The 21,759-nt window shown below is 45.3% G+C and overlaps 1 protein-coding gene across 1 annotated transcript; it reads left to right on the top strand.

Moving 5' to 3' along the window:
• Positions 1–342: 342 nt before the first annotated feature.
• On the top strand, positions 343–20,121 carry ap4e1 (adaptor related protein complex 4 subunit epsilon 1). The gene is made up of 22 exons (XM_042344018.1): positions 343–509; positions 1,291–1,362; positions 1,960–2,083; positions 2,734–2,807; positions 3,172–3,293; positions 3,965–4,124; positions 4,264–4,430; positions 4,880–4,953; positions 5,467–5,589; positions 5,681–5,790; positions 6,294–6,433; positions 7,153–7,265; positions 7,722–7,840; positions 8,337–8,639; positions 9,046–9,160; positions 12,433–12,571; positions 13,565–13,787; positions 14,578–15,136; positions 15,485–15,534; positions 15,630–15,820; positions 16,738–16,898; positions 18,612–20,121. The coding sequence occupies exons 1-22, from the start codon at positions 351–353 to the stop codon at positions 18,770–18,772; spliced, it is 3,459 nt and encodes a 1,152-aa protein (XP_042199952.1). The 5' UTR covers positions 343–350; the 3' UTR covers positions 18,773–20,121.
• The last annotated feature ends 1,638 nt before the right edge of the window (positions 20,122–21,759 follow it).

Here is a 21,759-nt window from a genome sequence, read left to right as displayed (position 1 = left end):
GGGGGGAGGTAGTGGGGGGGGAGGGTGGGGGGGAGGGGGGGAGAGGTGGTGGTGGGGGCAGATGGGATTGGGGGGCAACACCCCCCCCACTGATCGCATTGTCCCGGGGGGCGGGGCCGGGGGGCGCCCTCTGCTGGTCAGGGCGCGGGCGGTGCAGTGCAGTGCAGTGCAGACGCGGGTCACCGCGCGGGGGGGGAGTCTGCGCACGCGCGGCCTCGGCACCGGATATCCGGCCTCGGCCTAAGATGGCGTGAGGCGGAGAGCCGCCGCGCTCTCCCCCCCCTCTCCCCCCCTCCACCCCCACACGTACCCCCTTCTCTCTCTCTCTGTCTGTCTCTCTGTGCCCCACCATGAGCGATGTCATGGAGAAGACGTTGTCGGCGCTGCCGAGCCTCTTGTCTCTGGACACCTCGGGCGGGTCGGGGGGCGGCGGCGGCGGCGCCAGTCTCTCCGCCTCCTCCAGGCTCGGGGCCTTGATCCGCGGCCTCACCGACCTGGCGTCCAAGCAGGTACCGGGGGCCAGGCCGGGGGGGGGCAGCCAGCGGGGGGCTGGGGCTGGGGGAGGGTGTGGGGCTGGGGTGTGGTGCTGGGGGTGGGGGGTGGTGCTGGGGGGGTGTGTGGGGCTGGGGATGTGGTGCTGGGGGAGGGTGGGGGTGTGGGGCGGGGGGTGTGGGGGGGGGGGGGGGGGGGGGGGGGGGGGGTGGTGCTGGGGGGGTGTGTGGGGCTGGGGGGGTGGTGCTGGGGGTGGGGGGGGTGTGGTGCTGTCCTTCAGTTGAGACGTTAAACTCTGGGACATTCTCCCTCTGTCCCCCCCCCCCCCCCCCCCCCCCCCTTCCTTCCTTCCCCATTTTCAGGTCACGTCTCAAGACCTTCCTCTTGGACCGACCGACCGACCAACTGTGCCCTCGGGCACTCCCCCCCCGGCTCGGAGTCGTGCTCCCTCCGCCACTGTCAAGCAGAGCTCTCCCCAGACCCCACTCTGTGTGAGGGGGAGCGTTTATAAGCGCAGGTGGTTGCCGTTGTTGTTGTTGTTGTTGTTGTTAACAACACAGCTTCCAATCACACAGCGGTCTTCACGTTGGGAAGTGTCCCGGAACGCTTTAGACCTTCATGTTAAACCTCAATCGCTCACCCCCCCGCGATTCTTATTTTGCCGTGTGAACCCCGTTTCCCTCTCGGGTTATTTGAGAAAGCCGTCGTTTTGGAACCGCTCGTTTTCTGACCGTGACTGGGGTTCGATCTCCTCCACCCCCCCCCCATCTCACTTAACGTTTGGTATTTTGCTTTTAGGATGAGGAGAAATTGATAAAGAAGGAATTAGCTGCCTTAAAAGAACAAGTTTCATCTCCTTCCACATCATTGGTGAGAATTCAGAGCTTTTTTTCCCCCCCCCCCCCCACCTGCGTTTTCGCTGGGAAGAAATTAATAATATAATAATAATAATAATAATCCTTGCATTTGATATAGCGCTTTTCACGTCGGGAATGGCTTAGGGTGGAGGGGTGGGGGTGGTCAGTCCGGCTCACCTGGTAGCGTTTTTGCCTCTGGATCAGAAAGTTGTAGTTTCATGCCGCTCCTTGGAAGATTGCTCATTGCTTTGGTTGATAAAGTGGATCAATGTATTGTTGGAGATGTCGTCCTTTGGATCAAACGTTAAACTGAGGTCTTGCCTGTTTTTTTTCCGGTGGATGTTAAAGATCCCGTGACACTAGTCCAAAAGAGAAGGGAGTTTTCCCAACAGTTACGGTTTAGGCATCCACCCGTCTTTTCACGTAAAAGCCACATCCAGTGTTAAACAAAAACAAATGCCGAGAATCCAGACTGGGTCGATCTGCGTGAGCGAGAGAGATAAAAAGATGTGTCTCTCCGTCGGGAATGCATTTGCACTTTTTATTTATCCTCCAGCAGCATTCAGTCAGTGTGTTATATTTGTGTTATGTCTTTGCTTTCTCGTTGCAGAAGCAGATGAGGCAGTGCATGGTAAGACTCATCTACTGCGAAATGCTGGGTTACGAGGCCTCCTTTGGATACATACATGCTATTAAGTTAGCTCAGCAAGGCAGCCTGATGGAAAAGAGAGTTGGTATGTCCTGCTGAATAATTTTGCTTGTTGGTGAACGTGTCACTTTGAGTGTAAATAACCTGTGCAGCAAACCTGATGGCTCAGTGAGTGCTGAGCTGTACCAAGCAGGAAGAACCCAGTTTGTGTATGTGATCTCAGCCAGGTTAGCGGTAGGCATGCTACATTTATTTTCAGTACCCACAAGCTAGGGAAGTGAGGAATCGCTAAGGTTTCTGCTCCTGATTGATATTCAGTACCCACTGCATTTGTTTGACCCTCGACTCTCTTTTAAACATTTTATCAAGTGCGATCCGATCAAGTCTACTTTCGTCCATCTCTGAAACATTGTCCTCCCCTCAACTACTTCAACCCTCAATGCTGCAGAAACCCTCATCCGTTCTTGTGTCACCTCTAGACTTGATTTGTCCAAGGCTCCAACCCTTACAAGCTTCAGATTCTCCAGAGCTTGCAGCCTGCATCCTCACATGCACCAAGCTCCACAAACCCTTTGTCTCTATTCTCGTCCAGTTCCCTATCCCCCAGTTGATTGTCTTTGAGATCCTTCATCTTGCCTTCAATGGCGGAATAAGGTAGATGTGTTGGGAAGTAATGGAGAAAATGAAACATAAATATTTTATGTGTTCAATCTTATCATTGTGTTGTTACACCAGGCTATTTAGCTGTGTCGCTCTTTCTCAATGAAAGCCACGAACTGCTCCTTCTACTGGTGAACACAGTCCTGAAGGTAAGAAGTCACAAAATGTATTGGATTTGTAATCCATTGTCTGCTCCGTGGTTTTCTTATCAAATTAATTGCTAGAAAATTAAGCCTGGGTAAGTTATAAAGTGACATCTTAGAAAACTCTAAATGTCTTGTACTGTGTGGAGGTGAAGTTAAAGAGTGCGTGAGATCATTCAAATGGAACTAGCAAGTCTGTGCTTTCATATTTAGCTATAGGAGCTAAACCGTTTAACCTTCAAATATTAATCAACCGGGTGTGTGTGTGGTGTGTGTGTGCGTGTGGTGTATGTGTTTGGGACACAAAGCTGCATAAGAGACTCGCACACTTGTTATTCATTTCATTGCTGAATATTTTACTTTCCCACAGGACCTACAGAGCTCTAACCTGCTTGAGGTTTGCATGGCTCTGACAGTTGCCAGCCAGATTTTCCCACCTGACATGATCCCGGCCGTCCTTCCTCTGGTTGAAGAGAAACTACTGCATTCTAAGTAAGCAAAGCAAAGTAGAGAGGGCGATTATTGGGAAATGGGAGAGGAGAAAGTCTCATCTTAAAAATAGTGATCTTTTCGTTTTGTCCTTATAATCGTAAAATCCTGTGGTGGGAGTGTAACAAAAAGATCAACACATTTTAGTGGTCAAGAATGGAAAAATAAGGGCCTGTTTCATCAAAGGAGTGGATCAGGATCACACCATGAAATGCATTCTGCATTTGTTACAATTCCCACTTGACGGTTTAGAAACAGGGCTTGAAATGATCTCAGCTCTTCAGTCGGAAGAAGCTGAACTGCTCTATAGCACATCTTGTGGAGCAGCAAATGTAATCTCGGGTCTGCTAGTGCTATTAGTCTGCTATCTGAGAATGGCCACGATATTCCAGCAATGCAAAGGGGTGGCCTCTGTTATCCAGTTTAGATCCAGCTGTAGTAACCGATTTGTAAGGATTGTTTCGCCCACAAAATACACAGTCAATTCACTTTACAGTATATTCTGTGAAGTGCTTTGAGACGTCTCAATGACGTGATAAGGCTCTATATCAAATGCGAGGATTATTATTATTACCTGTGATGAAGGTGTGATATTGTTTATCTCTCTGAATGGCGATTTCAATGTGTGTTCTAAAAAAACAACCTCCCATCCCCACCCCCCCTCCTCTTCACAGAGAAATAATCAGAAGAAAGGCAGTCCTCGCCCTGCACAAGTTTTATCTTATTGCTCCCAATCAAGTCCAGCACATTCATGACAAGTTTAGGAAAGCTCTGTGCGACAGGGACCCAGGAGTCATGGCTGCCTCTCTTCACATCTACCTGCTGCTGATTAAGGTATTTTTTTCAGTGAGAAATTAGCATTTCAAAGCAGCAATGAACTAGCTACAAGAGTTATCAACTTTTGAAACCGTTAAGATAAGAAGGAAAAACGCTTATGGTTTTATTATCCCTCTGTTTAATTCTCGAATTCTAGGAAAACCCGGAAGGTTATAAAGATTTAACAGGGAGTTTCGTAACCATTCTCAAGCAAGTGATTGGAGGAAAGCTTGCCGTGGATTTCAACTACCACAGCGTGCCAGCACCGTGGCTGCAGATACAACTGCTGAACATTTTACGATTACTGGGAAAGGAAGATCAGAGGTAAGTCATACTCTAATGTTAATCCATCGCTACAGAGGAGAGCAGTGAGGATGATCCTTGGTGTTAGAAGGATGAGCTATGAGGAAGGAGTAGATAAGCTGGGGTTCTTCAGCCTCAAAAAATGGCATCTCAGAGGAGATCTTTTTAAAGGAGTGGAAAAAAGGGGCGTAGGTTCACACTTTAGTTTTAAACTACTGTATGGGGAGAATGAACTGGAAGGCAGTGGAGACAGATGATGTCCACAAATTCAGGAGGAAATGTAATAGTTATCTGGTGAATAAATCCATCAAGGAGTATGAGAGAGAATAGTGAAGGTTTTATTCCCAGCCAGCCTTAGCAAAATGGTCTTTTCCATCCCTCGATATTCCTGTGTTCCTAATGATTAAATGCAGCAATGAGAACTTTTAACTTCATCCCTAATCGTTGTGCGTTGTGTGGTATTTTCACAGAACGAGCGAGCTTATGTACGATGTTTTGGATGAGTCCTTGCGCAGAGCTGAGATGAACCACAACATAACATACGGTAGGTAGATTGCTGTCCACAGTAGTTTGTAGAAGCCAGTGCAAGAGGACACAATGCTGTGTGAATCTGGGACCCAAAGTGGAAAACGTTCACACTCGAGCCTGAGAGCGTCAGCACTGTGTAGTGCGACGTCCTTATTTTGCGGCAGTTGGAAAATATCTTTGTCTCAGATCCAACAAATGGAAACTTGCCCTTTTTGGGTTTGGTGGGGAGAGTAATATTAAATTGGGAACAAAAACAGAAGCTGCTGGGAACACTCAGCAGGTCAGGCAGCATCTATGGGGAAAGGAAATGAGTCAACGTTTTGGTCCACGACCCTTCGTCAGAAGTCAACCCAAATATTACATTGGGAATCGTTTGACTATGTAATCCCAAAATGCAAGCTGTCCAAAGTGCGTGGATTGTTCTGCTACTCGGCACAATCTTATAGATGTTGCAAGAATTTGTTTTTTGCTCGTAATTTTTATTTTACATGTTCTCTTTTGTGGCTTTTTGTTTGTTTTTATTCCCCAGCTATTCTGTTCGAGTGCATACAGACGGTTTATACCATTCACCCGAAATCCGACCTGCTGGAGAAAGCAGCCAAGTGCAATGGCAAATTTATCTTATCCCCCAAAAACAACCTGAAGTACTTAGGTGAGGATTTCACATGCAATGACTTTGCGTTGATTTTTGTATTCAGTAGTAGTGAAATCTAAGTCCACTCTTGCGTTGTAACACTCTATAGGGTTAAAAGCACTTACATATGTAATCCAGCAAGATTTGAATCTCGTACTTCAACATCAGATGACGATAATTGACTGCCTGGATCACCCTGATCCCATTATAAAGCGAGAGGTAAGAGGCATGAATGACCTACTTCTGTGCTGTAAATTTGTGAGACGTTGCTCGTGTAATAATGCCGATGGAAAGGCTCTGTATCTCATGATGTGAGTATCAAAATGGGGAGGGTTGGGGCAGGAGACTCATTAATTGGATTATCCTTCCCAAGCCCCTAATATTTAATTTGTTTTTCCAACTGAGTTTTCTGAACCCATTTAGATAAAGAGAGGTGAAATGATCCTTTCCGGTGAGTGGAAAGTGCTTGTAAAAAATAATCCTCGCATTTGATATAGTGCCTTATCACGTCTTCGAGACGTCTCAAAGCGCTTCACAGACTATACTGCAAAGTGAATTGACTGTATTTTGTGGGTGGAACATGGCAGTCAATTGCGCACAGCAGTTGCTTGGACACTTAATCCTGTTAAATCTGATTGCTTGCCAGCTTTACGTGACTCCTGGTTTCAGTCTTGCTCTCCTGCTGTTTCGCTGTATTTTTTTTCTCTCTGTCTTTTCTACAGACATTGGAGCTGCTGTATCGAATCACTAACGGGCAGAATGTGACCGTCATAGCGCAAAAAATGCTAGACTACCTGAGGCAAAGCAAAGACGAATACGTCACCATCAGTTTAGTTGGTAAAGTAGCGGAACTGGCTGAAAAATATCCTTTTTGCACTGCATTATGGCTTACCTTTGTCCTCACGAGACGCCATTACTGAGGAATCAGCCATCAAATATTGACTTTTATTAATTTGCTATCAAATCCAAGCAAGCCCGACCAACCTCTCGTCCTGGTATTATCCCTGTGAATCATGGCTATGATGTCCTTTCTATAACGGGATAGTTGTTGCCTCAGAGTGTTCTTGTCTCAGAGCGCTTCTGGTCTGCAAATGCGTCAATCCTTTCACACTTGCTGATGCCTGTAATTTGCACCAGTGAAAATGAAAGTTCCCCCACGTGAATAATATTATGGTCTTCACGGTTCGATGCCTAGAGATATCTCGATCATTAAAAAACTGACCTAAATTGTGTCCCACAGAGTAAATGGATTAATTAGATTTTACTTTGATTCATCACGTCCAGGTCTCTCTGGGAGGGCTCAATTCTCTGCTGAGTGCATTATCGCCCTTTCAGCAATATCAGCCAAATCAACCTAAAAAAGGAAGGTTTCCTGTCTTCTGAAGCCCTCTATTTGGCCGCTTTGTAACCCGGCCTGAAGCTAAGGATCAGCTCTTATCGTTTTCAAAGCCTGAAATGCAGAACAGTACAGCACTAATATTTTATACAGGCAGTACCTTCTCCCATATCACTTTGTGTACGACTTGGCTGCTTGAATGTCTCTTCTGGTTTGATATTATTTGTCCTTGACGACCACAAAACATATGCCCCCAATAACGAATGGTTTATACAAACCATGAATGCAGTGTTCTCAGTTGGGGGAGACATAATACAGCCAGACATCCCAAACAACTTTCTGAGACTGCTTGCTGAAGGTGGGTAAGAAAGTGATGGCGCTGTAAGAATAGTTCCATATGGCTTCACCCAGCAGTGTGGTTCTGTGCGTTTTGGAATCGTTCGTTCAGCTGTAACCCGCACTGCCGGGGGCAAGACGTTTAAATTTCTGTTGTTTGCAGTTCACCGTTTCTGAAGTACATTGCAAGTGGTTCCTGCAATCGCGCTAATTAGAAGATAGTTTTAATGTTGGCGTCGCCGTTGTCTCGATCTCTGCCTGTAGATGGAGCAAGATTGTTCTAGTGGCTTTCTGTGACCTTTGTAATGCTTCTGTTGACTTTGTAATGCTTATTATTGTTGAACTATGCAGGTTAGTAATTTTTGATTAATTTCCCCTCCCGTTGGAAGACCATTGCAAATAGTGTTTACAAGTGTCAAGCTAAGACTTCTAATACATTTTTTTAAAAAAACAATCATTTGATTTTTGTTTCTTGTAGGATTTGAGGATGAAGCAGAAGATAAAGCGTTGAGGCTTTATGCAGTGAACTCTTACCTTGCCCTTTTGGAAAAGGATAATGTACATTACCCTCAGCGATTCCTGCAGGTTATGAGCTGGGTAAGGTTAATCGTTGAAAGTGCAAAGTAAGCTTTTGGGCCACTTACAGAAAATCTCTTTAGTTTCTAAAGAGAAAGGTCTTTAGTCACTGAATTTGAAAATAATTATCTTTTTGAAACACGTTTTGGGATGTTTTGAATTGATAAGGCACTATAAGCGCACTGAGATGCTACCCTACGTGGAAGGCACTGTATAAGTGCAAGTTGCTGTTATAAGAATATATGCGATTTCAACTTGATAAGGCGCTATAAAAATATAAGCTCTTTCTCGCAAAGTAGAATTTTCTAATTTCCTATCCTAAGCTGTAAATAGAGTTATGGTTCACGTGCCTGTACTTTCGTGTCACAGGGATATTGTAATCTAAATGCTCTGGATGCATTGTAGCAACAATTAGTTTAAAAAACAACCCAATTTGTTTCACGCTAACTGGAGGGGGTGGGGGTAAGAGGTAATCTGAGTGAAAACACTGAATGGTGTGTTGTGGCACATTTCTCAGGTGCTGGGAGAATATTCCTACCTCAAAACTGACGTCAAACCAGAAGACACCATACAGAAACTACTGCGCTTACTTGAACAGAGCTCGACGAGCTCAGAAACCAAAGCTTGGATCCTGGCTGCAATCACTAAACTGTTTCGATTGACCGTAAACACTAACCTCCTCTCCAAAATTGTCCACAACTACAGCAGTTCCATGGATTCTTGTCTGAGACAATACGCTTTTGAGTTGAAGCAACTCGTTGAGAACAAAGAGACGATGAACAGTGTTTTACGTCTGGATGCAAGCTGCGAGGACACTGTGGTGAGTGTTGTGTGACTAGTTACCCTCAGAAATTGACCTAGGTACAGTATAGATGACAGGGTTGTGGCTTCTTGAAATCGAAGCCACAGTTATAGTTTCATCAAAATGTTTGATTGACAATACACTAGGATTTTTACTGCCTTTCAGATCCTGTGTAATTGTCAATCAGAAAAATGTTATTTCAAGAGCTACAGAGCTTGTCTCAGGCCTATTTCATGCCCCATGGCCTCTGATCCTCCCATTGACCAGCAAGCTATCAGCCACTTTAATGTCCTTGCTCTCTGGAACTCTCTCGCGACAGTCCTCCCGAGACAATTTAAGTCATTCCCTTCTTGGTCGTTCTTCTGCGTGAAACGTAGCTAAACAAGTGCAAAATTGTGACGTTCTCTTGTTCCACTGGCTCCAGGTCGATGCTTCGCTGTCCTTCCTGGACGGTTTCGTTGCTGAAGCTCTGGGTCGTGGCGCTGCACCTTACAAGCCACATCACCAGCGGCAGGAAGAACGAATGTCCCAAGAGAAGGGTGAGTGAGCAAACGTGTGTCGTTTTTTTTTTTCAAAAAGCATTTGAACCATTTAAAAATCTAGCCTAGCTTTCACGGGAACCTGACGGAAACAGCAGGTCAGTTTGGTTACCGAGAGCAGATTTCTACTGTTTTATATGTCTGCTGCAATATCTGTGAAGAGTGTCCAGGTCCTGGATTGCAAGTCCCAAGTTTTGTGATTCTGTCACAAAATTGTGCACTCGAATATTCAGAGACTCGACGAGTTTTTATTATTTAACGAGCTGAATATTAGGTTGCTAAATGCACCATTTTCTGTGCGTACCACAGCTAAGGCTAGCAGCAGGAGTGATGCTTCCTTTGGCTCGGGTCCTTTGCTTCTCCACCCTCCCGCCACCCCATTGAGCTGCATGTCCGAGGGTATACGTGAAGGACAAAGTTTTGACCGGGTTACCAGTCCTGCATCGTTTGTTGGAATCAGATTTGCTGACCTGACAGATGCTTTGCAACTGCATTGCAGTAAGTGGACTGGGGAGTCCCTGGAGCTTAAAAGGAACCTGAGTGTGGCTTGGAGGTTAAAGTGAAGGATCTCAAATTAAGTCCTGCTTCTGAAATGATTGTGAATTCACTTCCACATGCACCGATATCGAACGCTGCCGACTGAATCCACTGCTTGAATTTCCCGTGCAGCGAGGCTGCCTGTGTTCAGGGGGCAACCTGTCGTGGTGGTTGTTATTTTGGAGCGTCGAGGAGTTGAGTCTGGTGGTTTACAGTATCTTTATTGATAGCCTGCTGAATGCAAAGCGATTCGAAGCAACAAAATGTGGCATTAAGTTTTCCATCATGCTGTTGGCGGATTATTTGATGCGGTTTTGGTGTCGGGGGAGGAGAGAGAAAGGGAAGGTTCGACACCCAAGCCAAATCCTGTCCTCACTTAGTTGCACACCTTACAGCAGTTTAGATCAAAGTGAATCGAGTGCTCTTAAATTGTTCGGAGCATTCAATATCGGAACGGTCACCCTCTGAGTCTCATTGCTGCATGACTCTCATTGTAAGCGGCTTGCCTTCTACTAGGACGTCAGAGGTGGAAGCTTTAGGGAACAATACTGTGTACAACAGCGCATACAATGGTACTCAATCAGCCATCCCAGACGCTTAATATAGACTCGGCCTGAGCGAGGCTGGAAATGCAGGGTTTTTGTTCTGTTCTTGCTTGTTATGGCTGCTAAAGAATTGAATGTGGTTCTTCCTGCCTCTCTGAGCTGGAGGCAGGCGGACACATTGCTCTGACCTTTAGTCGGCCGGTTTAATGTGCTCCAGTAAAATGATGCCCGTCATCTCACCTTACTTTGACGTCTCGACGCGAGCTCCCTCTTCGAGCAGCCTTTCTGTCACATTAATTGCTTCATCGGTAAGAGGCAACATCCTTTGTCTGCCCCTTGCAGAAAAATCCTTAAGGCGCCAATACTTTGAACACCGTTGGATAGCTGCCACCCTAGTTGAAGCGAGCGTCGCTGTTAATTCCGTTGAGTGGCAGATCGCAATTCACTTCAATTACTTCGCAGTTGGACGTTATTGAAGATGTGCTGTGGCCATAAACTTTAATTTACTGCCTCTGTGGTCCAAGTTTACCCTTTCTCGCTGTCGATCCTGGGCCAAATCGCCCTCGATTGATCAACATTAATACGCGCGATGACCTTTCACGAAACTTATTTTCTGTGTAACAGTGTTATTGATTTAAACATGAGTGACGCAGCCTTGGGGATGACTTTGAGCGGGAGATGCCTGGTCTGTTCCTGACTCAGAGAAAGTAGGGAAAGGTGATGTGTAGCTGGGATTTAGTGGATGATATTTACATTTCATCCACTTCAGTAATACGTTTTTTTGTGTTTAAAAGTCTTCAACCCTCTTGAGAATCAATCACTTAACTGACAGGATAGCTTTCCACCACCCACTCCCATTTAACTCTCTTTCCCTCACTTTCTCTGTTAGCTAATGGATTATCAGTCTGGACAAAATTGCTGTACTGTACTTTTGCTTGACATTGGAACTGGAACTCAGTACCTCCGCCGTGTCAGGTGGAAGCGATATATTAAGACTAATGTGTGTTACACATCTATGCCTTGGCCACAGATGGAGGGGTCAGAGCTCAGGAAGGAATATTACACTACTGGGCTTTTCTTTTTACTTTGAGGCTGGTGTGTGTTGATGGATCATCAATTGGGTACTAAACGAGTCAAGTTACAGAACAAAAGGGTCACCTTCAACGACTGGGACTCGCTACAGGGAAAAAAACCAATTTGCTTTTGTTTGTATTTCGTCGGCTACATTTGTCGATGCAAAATACAATCAACGTCACACCAGAGCCTGTGCATTATTGATGGAAGGCAAAATCCATGTAAAAGTCTGCAATGTCTATGTGATTGAATTCAAATACTGATTTGGATCACTGACTGTGTCTTTGGTGGAGGAATTTGGCCTGGATGAAGATTTATTCTGTTTTGCTAGCGTTCCAGGGCTTAGAATTTGGCAAGTTGTTGAATTGTCACCTTCGAAGCCGCTTTTCTTAACATAAACTTCCAGAAAACTGGTTTCCCGAATGAGCCTATCTCAGTAACGCTGTGCGATGCGAGTCAAACTTTTTGTTGTTATGAACTGTTTGTGAGATTCTGCCGTGCGCAATTGGCTGCCACTTTTCGCCCACAAAACACACAAGTCAATTCACTTGACAGTACATTTGTGAAGCGCTTTGAGACGCCTCAACGACGTGATAAGGCGACGTGATTCACGGCCTCGCTCCCTCCTATCTCTCTGACCTACTATCCCCCTACCTACCTGCCCGTACCCTCCGTTCCTCTGGCTCCGGTCTGCTCCACATCCCCCGCCCCAACCGCCCTACCATCGGTGGCCTTCGGCCTCTCAGCCCCGAGGCTCTGGAACTCCATCCCCCAGTGCCTTCGCCGCCTCCTCCCTTTGCTCCTTCAAGGCCGGTCTCAAGACCTTTCTCTTTGACCGTGCCTTCAGCTCCCCTCTCGACTCTCTACCCCCTCCTCGCTCCCTCCCTTCCCCTCACCCTGACCATTTCCCCCCTGCTCGGGTCTTGACCCAACTGTCCAGCGCCTTGGGACGTCCTCCCGATGTGAAAGGCGCTCTATAAATGGAATCTAGTTGTTGTTGTAGATCAAATGCCAAGGATTATTATTAAATAACCAAACTTATTCCTCTCCAGTTTTGCACGTGCTGTTGTTTCTGCTGTAAAATACATTGCAAGTTTCCTTGGTCTTTTGTTCCAGTGTTGAACTTTGAACCATACGGACTATCGTTTGTCGCAGGCCCTCAGTCCTCTAGTGCCGCAGGACGCCAGTCCCCAACAGGTCTGTCCTTCTGTTCGGAGCCGTCCTGCAGCAGCACAGACGGTGGTGGAGTAAAAGAGTAAGTGGTTTTTTTAATTACAAGAGAGCTCAGGAGGGTGGAGAGGTGAAAGATGACCGAAAGCGCTTTGGGACGTCCTCCCGACGTGAAAGGCGCTCTATAAATGTAATTTTGTTGTTGTTGAAAGCATGGTCAAAAAGGTACATTTAGAGACGTGCCCTGAAAGAGAGGAGACGAGACTAGTGGTGAATCTCCCTGGAGTCTGGCTGCTCTGCATTGGGCTTCTGTAGTTGAATGGCCTTTTCCTGTGTTGTATTATTCTCTGTTAAGTCAATGAAACGCCAATACCAAACAAATGGTGCAAACCACTCAATCCACTTCCCGGCTGCCTTCTCTAATTACACACTGCGAGTTTTGCAATAACTAATTACAAGAATTTCTGTTATGCTGCAACGCGACGGTCACCATAGTGCGGCACTGAAAATAGTAATTTAGCACTTATTCCAGGAAAGCAGCGGGGAGGGATAAGGATGGTTCATTTGCCCCTTTGGGCTGAGCTCCAGATCTCAGAGCTTCAGTTGCACTGCTATGGGTAGCTGCCGAATGGAGGTTGAGTAATACTAATAATAATACTTGCATTTGATTTTGGGCCTTAACACGACTTCGAGACGTCTCAAAGCGTTTTACAGAATATAATGTCAAGTCAATTGACCGTATATTTTGTGGGCGAAATGCAGCAGCCAATTGCACATGGCAGTGTCCCACAAACAGTTGTGGATTGAGTGACCAAATTATTATGCAAAGAAGGGAGGAGAAGATGGCCATTTTACTTAGAGTGTGTGGGGGGGAAAAAGCCTGTGTTTTTTTTAGTGAAACAGACAGCTTTTAGTGTGCATTTTAGAGTTTTTCTTGGGTAGATGGACGTTGGGGTGCACACTCCAATAAGCGACCCCTTCCCACACACACACACATGCGCGCACGACATATTATAATACAATGAATGTGTTGTAATGGGATCTTACTTAGAACTGAATTCTGAACCTCCTTATTCAGCTCAAATAGCCTGAAGCTTGATGGTGTGAAAAAAGTGTGGGGAAAAGAGGGTTACCTTCGCAGGAGGGAGGCCAAGGAGGAGGCTGGGGGAAAAGCAAGCCCAGCTCCCGAGGGTAAACCGACAGAACAACCCGCTGCCACCCCCTCTGCAGAAGAACAAGAGAAGCAGCAACTGGCATCATCGCTGTTCGTCGGGTTGGGATCGAACAACTCTGTCAATCTGGTAAGGAATATTCACCCCTTTCAGTTTCACGCGATGGATCGCCTCGAATGGCCAGCATTTCCCTTCAGCGCCGCTTCTAACACAGAGGCCTGAAAATCCACCTGGTCTTATGCTTGTGACACGGGGTGTACAGCGAACATGTTGTAACCTTGCCATCCGTCAGTACTCGGGGAATTAAAATGCTGCAATTCTGGGTATTACCAGCAGAGAGCTCTTGTGCACTGGCTGCACGGGGCTCTCCGGATCTCGGGCATATATATTTGACGTAAACTGGATTAATTCTGAGCAGGAAGAGATGCTGAAGATACCCTTTCTCTTATGTTCGCTGTGATCGTACAAAGCCACTTAACTCGGGAAGTTGCGAAAGCTCTAAAATCGACAGTAAAGTCCTGATAACTCGTGGCTCCAAGGGAAAATGTCCCAGTGGCGAATTATGTATAAGTACGCAAAGAAATGCCGGCCCGAGGTATCAACAGCATGATGCCCTTAAGTAAGCGATCGAGTTAAGCCAGGGTCGAGTTAACACGACTTGATTGTATTTCTTTGTTAAATGCAATTAAGAGTAGTGTTTCTTTACTTTTATAAAGTAAAGTTTGCAATACAAACTTAAACGTCTCAAAAACATGCAATGTTTTCACCACTCTGATTGGGGCTGTAAAATTCTTATTTGCATCAATAAGTTCTCCGCAGAACGAAGCTGTTTAGCTGAGGTAAGTCTTGCCCAAGTGCAGATTTATTTTTTTAATATTAATAAAAAAAACACCAAAAAAAACTTCTGCACTTCCTGTAGATGGGAAAGCTTCAGAACCCCACTCAGAAATTTCAGAGGAAATCGAAGATGACCGAGGGGCAGAACAACCAAGGAAAGAAGCCAGGTCTTACGTCCCACTCTCCAGTTCTCAACCTACTAGACAATGGCGTTCTGGAAAACTGCGTCCCTTTCCAAGAAAATAAAGCGGAAAGTTTACGGAAAGGCAGACTGGCGTCTGGAGAGCATCCACTGGAGTCCAAACCGTGGGTTCCCAGGAAGGACTCTGCTGCTGTCGAGGCGGTTCCATCCGCTTCCGAGGACTCCTCGTCAGGTCTGTTTGCGGATGGAAATATCGAAATCCTACAGCCTCGCAGCGCCGAGCTGAGTGTGTTGACCCCTGAAGCCGCCTCCGGTCTGGCTGCGGTGGACCTGCCGGTGGAGATTTCCGAGCACGCGCACTCCAAGCTGTGCCACGTGTGCGCCAACGAGACTGTCGCCGTGTTCTCCTGCCGCGTTTGGAAAGAGGACTGCCTGCTGACGCTCCTGTTTCTCACCAACCACAGCAGCTCCGTGCTTACTGACGTCACGGTCATTTTGTGCTGACCGAGGAACTGCAGGTAAAAGCCGGTTAGCGTGTGGCCTGGCCTTGATTCTCCCGTACAATAATCGGGGCCTCTCGCTGAGGCAAAGCTCTCCATCTGTCCTCTCACCCTCCCGCTCCGCACACATGCACGTCGGTCTTAATTTTCCCGTAGGTTTTTAACAAGGAATCCAGTGCAAATGGGGGCTCTTTCCAAGAACTGGAAGTATGTCGCTCAGACGCACGGAAACTCGGTCTCTCACGATTTAATTCTGGACTGGGGTTCCGAGACTTGCCCTGAATTCCGAAACGGGATTCCTCTTATTAATCTTGGAACTCGTTGTGTGGTGGAATCTTTCTTTACAGCCAGCACTCTGCCCCTCTGGCATAGCACCGTGCTGGGCTACTACACCTGGGCGTGTTTTTATTAGTGTTTGATATGATGACTGTGCGTACTTGCGCTGTGCGGTCAATGTTTCAGTCACTGGGTTTAATTTACTTTGTCACACAGGCGTGCGAAGACACTCGCTTCCCCTTTGCGGTGGTGGATTCCCAGACTACAGTCAGCTGCCAGCTCAGCCTGCGAATGGAGAAACCTTGCACGCAGGTGGCACTCTCGGGTCACGTTGTTTACCACCTGGAGTCCCGTCTGTCTGCCCAGGAGGAGTTCTCACTGAGCCTGTCACTAACCGATTTCATCAGGTACAAGACAAGATAGTCCATGGTCTCCATGGCTTAAAAGAGCTATTGATCTTGACAGTACGTTACAACAAACAGTTTGGTGTTTTGATTTTTTTTGTCCTTTTGTGGCTGTAAGTCCTGTATTTTGTTTGGTTCTGCAGCAGATTTTTCTGCTCCGATCTAGTGTGTTGATTTACAGTTGGGGAAGTGTAATGAAGCAGGTGACCCGTCTCATCTTAAAGTATTAGTTTGGGGGGAGGGTCAGTGGTGGTAGGAGCGCCAACAGTTTGCTACAGCATCTGTAACTGAAATCACTGTTAAAAACAAAGCAAGTGGAGCTTTAATATTCTCAGTTTGGATCATTCTGAGCTTCAGCTTAGAGCTGTGTAGTGATGGTAAGGGGCGGTCACGTGCTGTTTTGTCTAGATTTTATCACCACAGACACATCACGTAACATCTGTGTGTGGGTGGGTGGGGGCGGGGGGTCACCTGCTTTTGTCTCATGAACCCTGAATTTAGGGAGGGGTGAGTGAAGTTGGAGAAACTGGTTTACGAAAAATCTTTTATTTGAAACTATTTTCACAGAGAGAGAGATGATTTTAAATAATCGGAAGAAATGTTTGAGTGTCGTTTTTGTTCGGATCACTTTCTGCCACTTTCTTACATAGAGTTCAGCAAACAAAAGAGATGCTGTACTTTTTGAAACCGATTCCCGAGATGGGTGTCTGCACGTAAAGACTCATGTGAATTATTCCTTGTATCCTCTTGACCTTTTACCTTAAACGGTCCCCAGTTTACTCAACGATTGAATTGCTCACGAATGGGGGTTTCTTCTGATCACGTGAAATAAAGCAAATCGATCTAAAGGGATTTTGTTCAAACCTGTTGTTAGAAGATTGAAGTTTGGCTCCGGCTTAGTTTCCATCTCTGCCTTGCAGGCCGCTGAGACTCTCCACCGAAGAGTTTGGGCAGCTCTGGCTCTCGCTGTCTAACGATGTAAAGCAGAATATCAGAATGCCAACGGATTCCTCTGGCGCTCTGTCCTCAGCCCTCCACAGGCTGCAGCACGAACTCAGGCTACACATCGTGGACATTATAGGTAACTGTGCGAGCTAACACAAGACTGGTCCAAACAGAAGGGTCATAGTCAGCGCTGAATCTCTGTCTGTTCATTGTTCACCCATTCACTGCAGTCACGGCGCAGGGTGTTTGTTGTAAAAGCTTCTGCCAGTTTCACTACCAATGGCTTTACAGCCCAGTTTGTACTAAGCGCGAGTTCTTTTTGTTAGGTCGAATTCCTCTCGCTCCTCAATTGCTGATTCCTCAGGTCGAAATTGCTGAACGTTTGTTTCACTCTTATTTAAAATAATTTTGGTGGGGGGAGGGATGGTGGGGGGAAGAAAAAGGTCCACGGATGATTAATGCCTGAATAAAACACGCAGTCTCTACACTTTACAGCAAATGCTATGAAGTGCTTTGAAGCATCGTCCTGACGTAAAAGGCTCTGTACCAAATTTACGTGTTATCATTCAGCGTCTCACTTAACCTGTGTGCAGTATTTCGTGATAATAGTGTAGTGATAGTGGAATGGTGTTGAAGTACGTGGATCTGGACAGCAGAGGTCACCTTTGATCTAAACAAAGCCACAGTGACACACACGCGAATCAGTATTTACTGGAGATAGATGTTTACGGGTGAGTAAACAGACACATCTGCTGGGAGGAGAAAATATTACACGTCAAAATCTCCCTTTGGAAGTTTGTAGATCCCCTTTTTTTGGGTTTCGTCTGCATTTAATTATAGGATTTTACATACAAAGCGAAGAGGGAATTATTTTGGTCCATGCTCTCCTGGCCATTTTTCTTTGCTAGCTTAAGCCACTTAACGACTTCCAAGAACTACTTGTTGGATTTCACCAAATGTTTAATTAGACCAGCTCTCATGGGAGGCTTTCAGTTTGTGCACGTCTTAATTACTAACATCACCGTGACAGAGTGCACTAGATTACACAGTGGCTCTGAAAATTGGTGTGGATTTGAAAGCTGCCTTTTTCTCAGCTCACGGGACAGTGTGTGCTGAGTTAATTACAACAGAGTTGTTTGGGTTGGGGGGGGAAAGGGTAAACATTTTCTTCCACCCAGAGAGTTATTTGAATGCTTTGCCTCCTTGGCAATTGATGCTAGGACTGTTAACATTTATTAAAAAAAGGAATTGGATGACTATTTGAACAAGGGATCTGAGGACAGTGCTGTGAATCTACCCCCTCCTCGCTCCCTCCCCTCACCCTGACCATTTCCCCCCAATGCTCGGGTCCTGACCCAACTGTACAGCGCCTTGGGACGTCCTCCCGACGTGAAAGACGCTCAATAAATGGAATCTTCTTGTTGTTGATATTAAGTGTATAGATCACTCCAATGGGGGGGCGACAATACCAGCAAGGCCTCAATAAGCCAAATGGTCGACTTCTTTCTCCCCACCCCCCAACCAGCTTGTGATTTCTATTAATTGTATATGGCTTGATGTGTGTAGCCCTACATGGTGGGGGACAGTCTGTTTCTTCTCAGGAACATTTTGCTAATACTCTCTGTACTGAACACTCAGGACTTCCTAGTGCTAAAACAGAACGTGTCTTGATCCGTCAGCCCAGGTACTTGAGCCCTAATAGTGCAAAACAGCTTGCTATTGGCAGTGGAAGTGAAAGTGGGAAGACTGAAAGCTGGGGAAAGGAAATCTGCCACATACTGAGAATCATTTTGCACTGCATCAGGTCTGAGAGTTTGTCCAAATTAACTTGAACTTCATTTATCTGCAGGACAAGAGGGGATTGCTGCGTGCCAATTGCTTCCAGACACCCCCTGCTTACTTCACTGTCGAGCCCATGCTGGGACTTTATCAGTGTGGCTGCGATCAGCCTGCCGTGCGCTTCCAGACTGTTTGCTGTACGAGTGCCAAAAGGTGACCGAAAACGTATAAACTTTCAGAGAGCTCTTTTATTCCCCCACCCTCCGCACACTTTATTATTTCATGATGAATGAAAGAAAGAAAAATCAAGCCTAGAATGCGTTTACCTGGGTTGGAGCTTCTGGGCAAAACAAAACAGAAAAACCGTAAAGGAACCAACCACTTGTGATGTTCGGGTTCCGAGATGGTTAGTTTGCTGGGTGTGTGACCACTTGACAGGCAGAGACAGGGAACGTGAAGATTCACTGTGGAACTGGCCATTCACTCACAGGATCTTTGTCCTATCTTAACCAACCAACTAACGTCTTCTTGCTGGTTTATATCTGAAAGTGTCTCAGACATTTGACAAACAGCTCGCAAAGTTTTACACTGACAAGTTCCTTCGAGTATTTTAAAAAAAATGTTTTTAAACGAACGTGGGAGACGAGATAATCTGTTCGAACCTGTTCTAATGTCAGCAAGACACAGCAGTGGGGGTTCAGTGCATTCAAGTATCGGAGGAGGGATTTTTTTTTAAGAAAAATAGTTTTGAAAATTCACAGAAGGCCTGGTTGTTTGAAAGTTTGGGCATGAGTTATGGTACATGAAACAAATGCTGACTGTTTTTTTTAATAAAAAACAGATACAGATAACAGGAGCCTTGAAAACCTAATCTATCTGTTCAGTGTGTTTACAGTTAACAAGGTAACTAAGTTCTCAGATGTTCCACCAAAGTCCACAGCAGATTTGTTGCACCCAGTGCAAGTCCTGCGAAGATGGTTGCATTTGAACACAAAGCAGCCTGACACACACACAGAAGGTGACCATTTAGTACGAGCGCCTTAATTCCTAAACAGAGAAGAGAGATTGGACAAGAATGTTACAAATGTTTTGTCGACCGATTGATGTTTCCCTTTGCCCGATTCAGGCAGAGAGGATCTGCTCTGGAGTGTTGGGCTGAAAGTACAAAAAAAGGTGTGAATTGTGCCTTCGTGGATTTGAAAAAAAGCACCTCCGTTTATATTCCTCTAGCGTTGTGGTTATGTCATCACAAGAGCTGGACTAGGTTGTTGCACTATGGAAAGTCGATTAGCTTCTTGTTTCTTGCACTGTCTTAACAATATAAAATAAAAGGAAAATCAGGGATGTGTTTTTATGCTGTACTATTACAGAAAGCTGGCTCAACGGTGCATGGAATTGTATAGTATTATTGTATAGTATTATCGAAGACTAACCCAAAGCCTTACCTCTATAAAGATAGGTTTGTACCTGTGGTACAATTTGCTGGTTTAAGAATGGATATGTATCGATTATATTCTAAGTGTTTCATTATGTTTTTGTTTTCCAGAAGTATGTGTCATTGAATAAATGTGCACACTTGATTTAATGCTCGCTTTTGATTGCTTAAACAAAATTGGCAGCAGATTCATAGTACAAATAATAATAATTTTTGCATTTGATATAGCGCCTTATCACATCTTTGAGACGTCTCAAAGCGCTTCACAGGATATACTGTGAATTGACAATGTTTTTGCGGCAGCGGCAGCCAATTGTGCACAGCAGTGTCCCCACAAACAGTTGTGGATTGAGTGACCAAATTCTTATTTATTTATTTTTTGAAGGGATAATTCCCCCCGGAAAAGCCATCCGCCAATTGACTAACAACCGGGTTCCTACTTACTGCCAAGCAAACAGGCGTATGGAACGTAAGGAAACTTGCCTAATGTTTTCCTCTGCTTGGGAATCGAACCCAGATCCTCCCACTTGCAAGGCAAGAGCTCTAACCAATACTCTACAGGTCTCCACACATAACAGTGTTAGACAGTGAACATTCAGCTGTCTTTTAGTCTTCAAGGCTCTAACTATGTATTTAATGGGTCACTCAGTAAATACATAGCAATGGTTATGATTTGACATTTCAAGTCTGACAACATAACTCAGCAACCACTTTACATTTGCCCTTTATTTAAAATATCAATCAGTGGTGACGAATACACAAGTGATATTTTCGTACACAGACTAAGATTGTAACCAGTGCAATAATAAATGGTACATTTTTAAAATTGCAGATCCACTTTTTTTTAACCTTTCTGAAATTAATTTACATTCAAACTGTAGCCCATGTGAGTATTATACAGAGAGAGAGAGAGGGAGGAGAGCAAAGGGGAACCAGTACATCAAAACAATTGCACTTTAATTAATGAAAGCAGCTAAAATTAGAATGTAATGATTTCGCAGACACATACAGGCTGAACATTTGTAACTAACCAGAATACCAATGAATACTGACTGGAAGGCAGAAACATCCACAGCTTTAACACTGTTGGTGGTGCAGTAGTTGATTACTTGCAATGCAGGAAGCCTGACCAATGCACCAAGCTTTTAACAGCTGGAACAGTTTAACAAAAAGGGCAGATACACATCTTGCTTAAGGAAATTGTTTGCTGTTGTGATGGGAAGAAACAGAGTTGGTATTCTGGGAGGATGCGATCAAGTGAAAAAAGGACCTTCTTTGTCCGACCAGCCTCTCTGGAGTTGTGAGATGGTGGCGATATCTCCGTTGGTGTTAACAGTGCGTTCAGAGTTTTCTTTGTACTTCTACTGATTAGCCGTAAACTGCAGTTAAAACGTCATCGAAGCATTGCTGCAGGTAAATTTCTGACGTGCGAGAGGAACGATGACTCTTGTTTGAAATTAACACCTTTACACCGTTTATTAAAAAAAATTGGGAATATTTTAACTAGAATCGATCAATCCTAAAGGTAAAATTAGTCGTTCACTACATTGACTTGTGGGGGACATTGCTGTGTGGAGATTGGTAACTATTCCTACAAATAGTCAGTGCATTTCACAGTAAAATCTCAAAGCACTTTGAGATGTCTCAATGAGGTGGTAAGGAGCTAAAGCAAATGCAAGTAATTCTGAGATGCTATTGTATGTGAAGCGTGCTATATAAATGTGATTGTGATCGATAGAATCCATCGCCAGCAGGTAAACTCCAGCCATGGCCATAATTTGGG

Source organism: Callorhinchus milii, unplaced genomic scaffold (genome assembly GCF_018977255.1).
Source record: "Callorhinchus milii isolate IMCB2004 unplaced genomic scaffold, IMCB_Cmil_1.0 Scaffold26, whole genome shotgun sequence".
NCBI lineage: Eukaryota > Metazoa > Chordata > Chondrichthyes > Chimaeriformes > Callorhinchidae > Callorhinchus > Callorhinchus milii.
Note: the sequence above shows the minus strand (reverse complement) of the source record. Positions and strands in the feature narration are given on the sequence as shown.